General features: G+C 57.0%; 1 protein-coding gene across 1 annotated transcript; it reads left to right on the top strand.

Annotated features, from left to right (window-relative positions):
* The first annotated feature begins 390 nt into the window (after positions 1–390).
* LOC135324760 (uncharacterized) lies at positions 391–5589 on the top strand. Its single transcript, XM_064501651.1, has 11 exons — positions 391–1006; positions 1272–1337; positions 1760–1819; positions 2205–2276; positions 2369–2407; positions 2617–2676; positions 3041–3112; positions 3616–3687; positions 4378–4449; positions 4882–5029; positions 5224–5589. The coding sequence occupies exons 1-11, from the start codon at positions 889–891 to the stop codon at positions 5579–5581; spliced, it is 1137 nt and encodes a 378-aa protein (XP_064357721.1). The 5' UTR covers positions 391–888; the 3' UTR covers positions 5582–5589.
* The last annotated feature ends 4601 nt before the right edge of the window (positions 5590–10190 follow it).

The raw sequence follows: 10190 nt of genomic DNA on the forward strand, positions 1-10190 counted from the left end.
TTGACATAAAGAAGGGAGGGTGGCAAGACACACAAGCCATGCTCACAAAGTCCAGCCTCTGGTGTCAGGATACATGTGAGTGTGTCAGGACCTCCTCCTTGCTGAGAGAGAGCACCAAAAGCCACCAGGAGCACTGAGGGAAATGCACAGGACCAGGAGAGCTCTGCTTGCTTTGGGTGCTGCGCAAAGCCCAAGGAGGCCTGAAATGTTGGTCCCAAAGCAAAGGGGGCAGAGGGAGTGGTGCCAGCAAGAATGGAGGACTCTGAATCCCAGCTGGACGGGGGCTGAGAGATGGGGCACAGGCTTGGCACTGGAGCCCCCCCACTTGTCAGCAGCTGCCCCTGGGCCAGCTCCAGAAGGGCAGAGCTGCAGCTGGCGCTGGCGCTGGAGCAGAGCGGCTGCAGCGGGGGCGGGAAGGAGAGCAGCGAGCGAGGCCGGATCCGGCAGGCGCTGGCGCGGAGCTGCCGAGCAGCGAGGCGAGCGCAGGGCCGCGAGCGTGTGGGCAGAGAGCCGGGCTGCCCCCGAGGGGCTCCTCGAGGGCGGCAGCAGCACCCCCGGCCGCCAGCATGCCCGGACTGCCCGCACAGGGCGGCGCCGGCGCCGGCGCGCGGAGGGAGCGCGGGCCGCGGCGGGGGTGCGCGGCCCCCTGCGCCCCCGCGGAGGCGCGCGGAGGGCGCCCCTGAGCTCACAGAGGGGCCGCGCGCTGCGCTGCGCTGCGCAGTGTTGCGTTGTGCTGCGTTGTGCTGCGGGGCAGTGCGGTGTTTTGCGCTGCGCTGCGTTGGGCTGCGGGGCGGTGCAGTGCGTTGTGCCGCGCCGCGTTCCGCAGACGCCGCTCCGCGCGCGTTGCTCGAGGGCGCCGGCGGCGGGCGGCTGCTGGCGGCGGGCAGCATGGTGCGAGCGCGGGGGGCGTCCGGCCCCGGGTGCCGCCTGCTGCTGCTGCTCGGCCTCCTGGCGGCCCTGCGTGCCCGGGACAGCCGGGCTGCTCCGCGGGCAGCGCCGGGCCCAGGTAGGGCGGGCGGGCGGGCGGGCGGCGACGGAGGCAGCCTGGGGGCCGCGGGGCCGGCTGGCGAGCGGCCGGGGCGACCGGAAGCGCTGTCGGGCTGCGGGGCGGCGGGGGCCGGGGGCCGGGAGCCGGGAGCGGCTCGGCGAGGCTTGTGGGGCCGCGGGGAGGGGGGTGCGCTGGGGGCGCCGGGGTCTGGGGGCGAGAGCTGTGCCTGGAGCAGCGCCTGGCGCTGGGTGACGGGAGCTGTTGTCCCCGCGGGTGGTTCCAGCGGTGGCTGCTGGTGATGCTGGTGCTTGGCCGGATGCAGGACTGAAGGCTTGGGAAGATGCTGGAGGTGAGTCCTCGGGGGACCTGACCTTCCCTTCCCTGGCAAGACCAGAAGCATGCCTTTCCTGCCGCCGCTTTGGCCTTTCGGTGGCCGGGGAGCTCTTGTGCCCGCGCAGGGTAAACGATCCTTCGTGTCCTCCGGTGCTGAGGGTTGCCCCTTTGCAGAGTGCTGTCCGTTAGAGAGCTCCCTGCAAGAAGGTGCCGAGGGCCTGTGTGTTTGTCCCGGGGGTGCTTGGGGGCTCTGGGATCACGCCTTGATGGGATTTTGAAAGGTGCCAGGGGGCAGCCAGGAGGTCTCCCCATTCCCTCTGCGGCAGGGGTCTCTCCACCTGCATGTGCATGCTGCCGTGGTCCCCTTCTCTTCACTGCGCTTGATTTCCGCAGGAGGATGTTGCAGCCTGTAATGTCAGCTTGTCTGTGTTCTTGTAGGCAGTGGTCTTCCAGATTCTCAGCTGAATCTGCTTTTTGAGCATCAGAGGGATGCCAGGGGTAAGTGGTCAAGGTTGATTCACTTCATAGAAGGAGCCTTTGCTTTTTGGTATTTTGTTCATGTGACGTTGGACTGACTAAGTCCTGGGCCAATTCCTAGACCCACAAAAGAGCAGAGGGGAAGTTGGGAAGGCTTCCAAGATCTGCACTGGGAGCTTTGGCACGCAGAGTGCTGTTGGTGAGCTGCTCTGACGCTGTGCTGCTTCCAGTGCCTGCTGCAAAGCCAGGGGACATGATGGGGTTGAGCCTACAGCTTGTGTGAAGTCCAGGGCACCCTTTCCCCCTGTTCACCTGTTTCCTTTCCCTGTTGTTCACCACCATTCGAATCAGAAGAAGAATGTGGAAGTATGTACTGAGAACTGTTCCCACGTGTGTTTGGTTACAGATGAGGCTGTGGTTGAAGGTTATCCCAGTTCTCGCCTGGATCCCGTTGTTGAGGCTCGGGGTCTTCCCAGGCGTACGTAGTCACCTTTTCCTTACCTGCAAGAATAAGAACGTCCTTTGTAGTATGTAGTTCATGTGCAGTTGTACATCGTGCTTCCTCTTCAGGTGGTCCAAGAGTTGTTGAGCCTCGCAGGGATGCCAGGGGTAAGTTGTGAGCATTCCTTTACTTTGAGAGCTGCCAGGTGCCAGGCAAAAGGTGACGCCTGTCACCTTTGAGACTCTCAACCTGCAAATATGTCCCACGTCATTGCCTGGCCCCCCTTCCGTTCAGTGCAACTGCTGTGTGGAGCAATTTGTACCAATTTGTAAGGAAACCTTGTCACCAATGCGTTCGGTTTGTGCTCTGCCTATAGGCGATGGTTACCGAACTTTTTGGCGGTATCCAGTTCTCGTGCCTCGGGAGGATCCCCGGGGTAAGTAGTCAAGCTTTATTCACTTGACAGAATAAGCTTTTACCTTTGAAAATGTTCTTCATATGGCACAGACCTGAGTAAGTCCTTGGCTGCTGCTCAGACACTCCCAAGAGTAGAGTGGGACTTGGGAGGCCGTCAGCTATCTGCCGCGGTGTGCTTTTCCTTGGGAAGGCTTTGTGCTGCTCGCAGTGCCTACTGCAAAGGCCACAGGCTTGTTGGGGTGGAGTTACAGCTTGCGTGAACTCCAGGGCATCCTTTCCCCCAGCAGCTCTGTGCAGGCTTCAGTTTGTACCCGTACAAATCTGCAGAAGTATATGGCAACATATATATAACGGGAACTGTTCCCATGTGTGTTTGGTTGAAGCTGTGGCCGTAGCGGATGGAGATCCCTCTTCTGCTCTGGAGCCTGGACTGGTGACTCCGGGACATCGTGGAGGTGAGCAGTCAGCAGATATTCAGCTGAAAAAATAAGCATTTCTTTTCTCGCTTTGTTGTGCCCTCCGGATGATGCCAAGGTCTGCAACAGCCGTGCCCTGCTGGCAGGCCAGAGAAAGAGTTAGGGGTAGCGCTGGTTGAGTCTTGCACTGGCCAGTGGGCTTCTGTGCATGAGGAATGTAAACAACCCTTGTTGTCCTCCGGTGCTAAAGGTTCCCAGTTTGTAGAGTTCTGGCTTCCTTGGTGTACGTTAGAGACCTCCCCAGAAGAAAGCACCAAGGGGCTGCGTGTTTGTCCTGGGGGTGCTTGCGGGGTGTTGGATAGTGCATTGACGGAGGATTTGGAGAGGCGCCAGGTCCCAGGCAGCAAGTGTCCCTGGCCCTCCTGCAGCTGGGAGACTCTTAACCTGCGTGCGTGTCCCCATTCCCCTTCCCGTCACTGCAGTTCACTTCTGCAGAAGAGTGTGGCAACCTGTAATGAAAACTTGTCTGTGTTTGCTTACAGGTGTTCCTGTAGGCAGTGGCCTCCCAGCTTCTCATCTGGATGCCATTGTTGTGCCTCAGGGGCATGCCAGGGGTAAGTGGTCAGGATTGATTCCCTTCCAGGAATGAGCAGGATTTTTCACTATTTGATTCGTGGGCCATGTAGCTTACGTCCTTGGCCGACGCTGCTAGATGCAAAAGAGCCAAGAGGGATTTGGGAGGGCTTCAGCGATGTGTCCCAGGGTGCTTGGTGTGGCCAAGTGGTTTTTGATCTTCTCATGGCACCCACTACTGCACATCGTGCCAGTGGGCAAATTTTGAAGTACTAGGGCATCGGAAGTGTTCTACAGCAAGGCGAGAGCGGCTTTCTGAAGATGACTTTTGTCTCTGGTGTGTGGAAGTTATTGCAATGAGTGTGTCAGAGATGTGCATATAAACCTTTGTGGGTCCTGTGAGGTAGCCTCCCTTCCCACACCACGCAGCTCCCAGGGATTTCGGAGCTTTGCCACGTGGGGACTGAGGCGGTTTTGACCCCACTGAGCACATGTTAACAAACACGACTCCTAATCCACTCGATCTCCTGCCGTGTCCGCATCTCAGAACTTGCAGGGAATCCCTCGAGGCCCTAAGCACAAAAGGTGCACCGAGTGGGATCCCTGCTGTGAAAGGAGGCCCAAAGCGATGCCCTGATTCAGGGGTCGGGCAGGAGGGAAGCTTGTCCGTCCTTCTGCATGCTGTGTGCCCGAGCAGTGCTGAGGCTTTCCCTCTCTCTGATTCTTCATAGAGCTTCCAAGCGTGTCACAGCCTGGAGAAGCCCCCCACGGCAGGAAATACTCCTTTTTTCCAGTGCACCGAGGTACTGAGCAGTCTTGCGGGGATGCCTAAGTGAGAGATGAGTCCTGGAAACGTGGAGCATGCGAGTTGTGTTTGGAAGAGCAGAGGGCAGAGGAAGGGGAGGTGGTGCCTGTGTGGGAGAAAGGGCAAAGGGAGAGAGCCAGGTTCAGGTGTCTCCTTGGCCACAGGCAGACACAGAGGAGCCCGCTCTGCCTGCTGGCCTGGGGAGCGCTGCCAGCACAGTTTGGGGTAGCACTGGTTCAGACTTTCACCGGCCAGTGGGCTCTTGCCCATGAGAAGTGTCGATGAACTTTCTTGTCCACCGGTGCCAAGAGGCCAGAATTAGTGACAGTAACAACACGGGATGTAAAATTGCCTGGGAATCCCAACCACACACTGAGATTATCAGTCCTGCAGAACCCAGGGATGTATGGGATTGTCTCCTTTCCTCCAGGTCTTGGTGGTGGCAAAGATGCCGAGGCTGCAGCTCCTAAAGGCCGACAAAAGCAGCGTTTGGTCCTGAGTGCCGCAGTCTTGGGTTCCGTACTGTTTGTCGTCCTGCTGACGTGTATAGTCGCTTTCTGGCTGAGGAAGAGAAAGCAGTGAGTTGTTCTTTTCCGACGTTCTTTCTATTTTCTGTGTTTTAGCAACAAAGCATGTGTAGGGATAGTGTTGTGGAGTGCCTGGTGAGCTGTTGAGAGGACTCTGTTGAGACGTCTGCTGTTAGCTTTCCTAAGCAGACTCTTCCTTCCTAGCAGTGAGTGCTCTTTCCTGAAAGCCATTCTCGTTGTTGCAGAGAAGCGGTACCAGCTAACCCTGCCGCTGCCTCCAACAGAGGGGAGTCAAGCATAGAGGAAGGCAGAGCAAAACCAGGGAGTGACAGCGAAAAGGATGAGCTCACCCTAGAAAATGAAAATCTGAACAGCAGCTCCAGTCGCCTTCCGGTGAACTTTGCAACAGAGCTTTCCCAGTTATTTAATGCCACAAATTCAGAAAGTTCATTTCAGCCTACATGCCAGAACACCTCAGATGGTGATTATGACTCTTCCTCAGATATCTGCATTCCCCGGGATTTACCCCAAGCCGATCATTCCAAGTGCGTGTGCTTTCATTACCAACAGGGATATTGTACTTCAGATGCATATTCCGAATAGAATAATAAAAATGGTGAGCTAGAATGGTGCGAGTCCTTGGCTGTTTTGGTCCTCTGTGTCTGGGTGTAATGCGCAGCGCTTACGGCAGGGTTGAATGAGTGAGAGGAGCTGTCAGGGAGTTGCCCTCCCTCAGGGGCTGCCCTCTGTGCCATCATCAATGTAGTTTCCCAGCTTGGGCTGTCATTAAGGTTTCATTCATCCGAATGGGGGAGCGTGGATGAGACATGGCATGCAAATGGTTATCCGTGAACTCACTGGGAGTGCTGCACTGAATCCTGGTGGATTTGGGGACTGAGAGGGGAAGGAGGTGCTGTGAAGGATGGCTGTGCAGCTCTGAGCAATGAGTTAGAGGAGTGCTAAAGTGAGACCAGAGGCTGCTGGGGGTTCGCGCAATGGTCCTCTGTGCGCAGAAGCTGAATGTCTTCAAGTAGAGAAAAGGGAGAGGGGGCTGGTTGGGCAAGAGAGCAAAATGGACTGTGATAGGAAGAACAGTACTGGCCTTAAAAATGGCACAAAGACGCACAGAAATGGCATTGCTCTGCTCCCAAACACTCAAACCATGAATACGAGCGGTAAGGCAGAAAAGAGAATACAGCTGTATTTGGAGGAAAGCCCAGGATCCTATGTGCTCTCTTTGAATGGGGCCCAGGTAGACTCTTACCTTTCCAGAGGATCACAGGCAAACAGTTGCCACCTCTGAAAACATGTCACCCCTATTGCCAGCTTGCAGGAGAGGGCGAGGAGTAAAGGCCCTTGTAGGATCCAATAGGAAGGCCATGGCAGGAAGGTGCAGCCCCAGCACCTGCAGTGTCCCTGGGGAAGCTCACAGAGCCCTGAGAAACCTGGTGAGGGAAGGGCATAGGCGAGGAAAGGCAAGCAGTGAGATTTGCGCATGTTTCTTAGGGGGCCCAGCAACCCTTTGCCTCTGGGATCGGAAGAACCAGCTCCTCCCTCTTCCCTGCATGTTCATCAAGTGCTGCAGGATTTGCCCTGCGCGCTGCACTAAGGGACAGGCATTCAAGCGGCAGTTTCATTTTCCTCTCACGAGGCTCAGCCAAGCAAGGCCTAGGAACACACCACTCCCGAGAGCAGCAGGAGGCCTCCAGAAACACAGAAGCCAAAGCCTAATTCTGCCACAGGCTCCTGGAGAGGCGGGGGAAAATCCCACCTCCTCAGTGGCTGGTTGAGAAACACCCCTGATGCCAGAGAGAGAGACATGACAGAGGCTGCCCAGGGAGGGACTGGCCATTAATTTACAGGCAAGAAGCGGAGAAGCAGATCTGATGGTGCAAATGGCCTGACAGAAGTGCTGCGAAGTGCTGTGCGCATGCTGAGCAGGTGCTGAGTTGCCACTCTAATGCTCTGAGATCACTGTGCCCAGACAAGGTGCAATGCAAAGAGGGATGAGAAAGGGCTGAAAGCAGCCCCAAGAGCTCCAGGTCAAGCGCAGTATTAGTACCATTCAAAATGTCGCTGGCAGGATTTATTACTGCAGGCAACAGCTCCCAGAGAAGGTAAAAGGCCTGCTCTGTTGGGGGCATTGTGCAGGGAGGTTCTGAAGAAGGTTATGATTCACAAGGCACCCCCAATTTCTCCCACATGAAGGTCCAGAGGTGAGCTCTGGGGAGGGTTTTGCTTTCCGGTGGACCTGGGCTCAACTCCCAAAAGGCTGCTGTGGCACATACGGCTGTGACCCTCCTCTCTTTCTTTCTGGCATGCTAGGAGCTGATTGCACTGGGGAATGGGAACTTTGGAATGAGAGGTACAGGACAACGGGAGAAGAAGGCCCCTCAAAGAAGGCACTCTGTGCACGACACCCCAGCAGCTCCCCCATCGCCCCTTTCTGGGTCCTCCGAAATAAGCAGGAGGTCCTGGAAAAAAAGGACTCTCTCTGCATGTCCTTAACAGCAATGACTTGCAAAGGCTAGGAAAACAAATGGAATGCAGTGGAAATGTGCTTTTTCTCGCCAGATTACACCAAAACGTGCCTATTGCTTTCCCTGTGGGGAGAAGACGGACACTTGAATGAAGAGACTGTCCCCTCTGGCAGGGGAACAAGCGCTTGGTCTCCCATGGGAAGACTAAACAGCTGTCCGTAGCACTCTCGCAGTAGTTCTCCTCTACTGTGAACGAGCAGCTTTCCAGAGACGGGATGTGTAGCTCATCCATCCTCCACCCAGACACACCTAGCTAGACACGGTCACTAAACTTATTGCCTGTTGAGGACTAGTGCCTACAGACTACTGAACAGAGCAGCAAAACATGAAGCCCCAGAAGTTACACCTACTCATCAGCCATTTAGAAGGAAAAAAAAAATTCTGAGGGGCACCTGGCAGAAGTGAGCAAGTTTTGGCAGCTGTGTGCACATGCAGAGCATGGGTTCTTGACGTGCTTTCCTCCTCCTGCTCGCCTCTTCCTCTTGGGATGCACTTACACCCCTTAGCCCTACAGAGAGACCAAAGGAGGAAGAGCGGCAGCATCATATGATGCAAGAGACTCGCTGGGCCCACAGAGGCCCCTGGCTAAACCACCATGTTCACACAAGCCAAGCATCGCCAGAGCGAGCCAAACACGAAGCCTCTGCTATTGCAGCTCTCAGTCCACGAAGCCTCTGCTACTGCAGCTCTCAGTCCACTCAGCACCTGTGCAGCACATGAGACTATTCAAGGTGTGTTAATGAGCTTTACAAAGCCTTTACAAGGGCAAGTTGCAGGACTTGTTTGCACATTCTTCATAGGAAGAGAGCAATCTGAGGGTAACCCAGCAGGTGAGTCTCACTCCAGCACCATACTTCCCACAGACAAGCAGTAGGGATACATAACACAGGACTGTTGAACTGAAATGGTTTCAGATAGAGTTTGAGAGGCTGTTCTGAGAAAGCCCTAAGTCAGTTGCTGCAGAGACCTAGTTGGAGGATGGGTGTGATGGGACTGGGGCATTCATGACTCCGTAGGTCCTGGCGCATTTCCTTGCTCCACCACAGAGACCCGGGGCAAGTTGTGCCAACCACCTCAGCTGCACAAGAAGGTATCTCTGTTGCAGAAGGGTAGTGTCAAGATAACCATCAACAGCCTAATTCTCCGCTATGCAGATAGTCAACATTCTGGAAATAGGCAGCTGTCCGGGGAGAGGAAGTCCTCTCTCTGGACAGCTGCCAAAGCGACTGTGCCACTGTAGGAGAGCACTGAGACTGCTCCAGAAGCAATTCTGTGCTTGGGCGGGCGGCGACGGAGGCGGCGACGGAGGCGGCGACGGAGGCGGCGACGGAGGCGGCGACGGAGGCGGCGCCGCCCCCGCGCGGCGCGGCGCGGCACGGCAGCCTGGGGGCCGCGGGGCAGGCTGGCGAGCAGCCGGGGCGGCGGGAGGCGGCTGCCGGGCTGCGGGGCCGCGGGAGGCGGTGGCGGAGGCCGGGAGCGGCTCGGCGAGGCTTGTGGGGCCGCGGGGAGGGGGGGGTGCGCTAGGGGACGTCGGGGGCGAGAGCTGTGCCTGGAGCAGCGCCTGGCACTGGGTGACGGGAGCTGTTGTCCCCGCGGGTGGTTCCAGCGGTGGCTGCTGGCGATGGCGATGCCGGTGCTTGGCTGGACGCCGGCACTGAGCCTCGCTGGAGGTGAGTCCTTGGGGGACCTTCCCTTCCCTGGCAAGACCAGAAGCATGCCTTTCCTGGCGCTGCGTTGCCCTGGCGCTGGCCGGGAGCTCTTGTGCCCATGCAGTGTGAATGATCCCCCTGAGCCTGTGCTGCTTCCAGTGCCTGCTGCCAACTGGGCTCGCATGATGGGGTTGAGTTTACAGCTTGTGTGAGCTCCGGGGCGTCCTTTCCCCCAGCAGCTCAAGATGCGTGTGATGTGCATGAGTGGAAGGGAGAGACAGGTGCTGTGGTGTAATTATATGTTCCCTATCATTTACCACCCTTCAAATCAGAAGAAGACTATAGAATTAGATAATGAGAACTGTTCCCATCTGTGTTTGGCTATAGATGTGGCTGAAGCTGGTAGATATCCAGCTTCTCAGCTGCATCCCGTTGCTGAGCCTCTGGGTCTTCCCAGGGGTATGTAGTCAGTTTTTACTTTCCTGAAAGAACAAGAACTTTCCTTGTGCTATTTTGTTCCTGTGAACTTGTGCTTCATACTTCCTCTGCAGGTCGTCCAAGCGCTTTACAGCCGTGGGCGAGTCCCAGGGGTAAGTTGTGAGCATTTCTTTCCTTTGAGAGCTCCCAGGTGCTGAGCCTCGCGGACAGGCTGGAGGTGAGTCCTCGGGGGACCTTCCCTTCCCTGGCAAGACCAGAAGCATGCCTTTCCTGGCGCTGTGTTGCCCTGGCGCTGGCCGGGGAGCTCTTTTGCCCGCGCAGTGTAAATGATCCTTCGTGTCCTCCGGTGCTAAGGGTTCCCCATTTGTAGAGTGCTGTCCGTTAGAGAGCTCCCTGCAAGAAGGTGCCGAGGGCCTGTGTGTTTGTCCTGGGGGTGCTTGGGGGCTCTGGGATCACGCCTTGACAGGGGATTTTGAAAGGTGCCAGGGGGCAGCCAGGAGGTCTCCCCAGTCCCTCTGCAGCTGGGGTCTCTCCACCTGCACGTGCACCCAAGTGCTGTCGTGTTCCCTTCTCTTCACTGCGCTT

Source organism: Dromaius novaehollandiae, chromosome 1 (genome assembly GCF_036370855.1).
Source record: "Dromaius novaehollandiae isolate bDroNov1 chromosome 1, bDroNov1.hap1, whole genome shotgun sequence".
In the NCBI taxonomy this organism is placed as follows: domain Eukaryota; kingdom Metazoa; phylum Chordata; class Aves; order Casuariiformes; family Dromaiidae; genus Dromaius; species Dromaius novaehollandiae.

Excerpts from the sequence above, each read along its gene's own strand:
- LOC135324760 (XM_064501651.1), top strand. The coding sequence starts at position 889 with ATGGTGCGAGCGCGGGGGGCGTCCGGCCCCGGGTGCCGCCTGCTGCTG. Across the intron at positions 2,277-2,368 it reads GGCTCGGGGTCTTCCCAGGC|GTGGTCCAAGAGTTGTTGAG; the intron begins GTACGTAGTCAC and ends CTTCCTCTTCAG. Across the intron at positions 2,408-2,616 it reads GCCTCGCAGGGATGCCAGGG|GCGATGGTTACCGAACTTTT; the intron begins GTAAGTTGTGAG and ends CTCTGCCTATAG.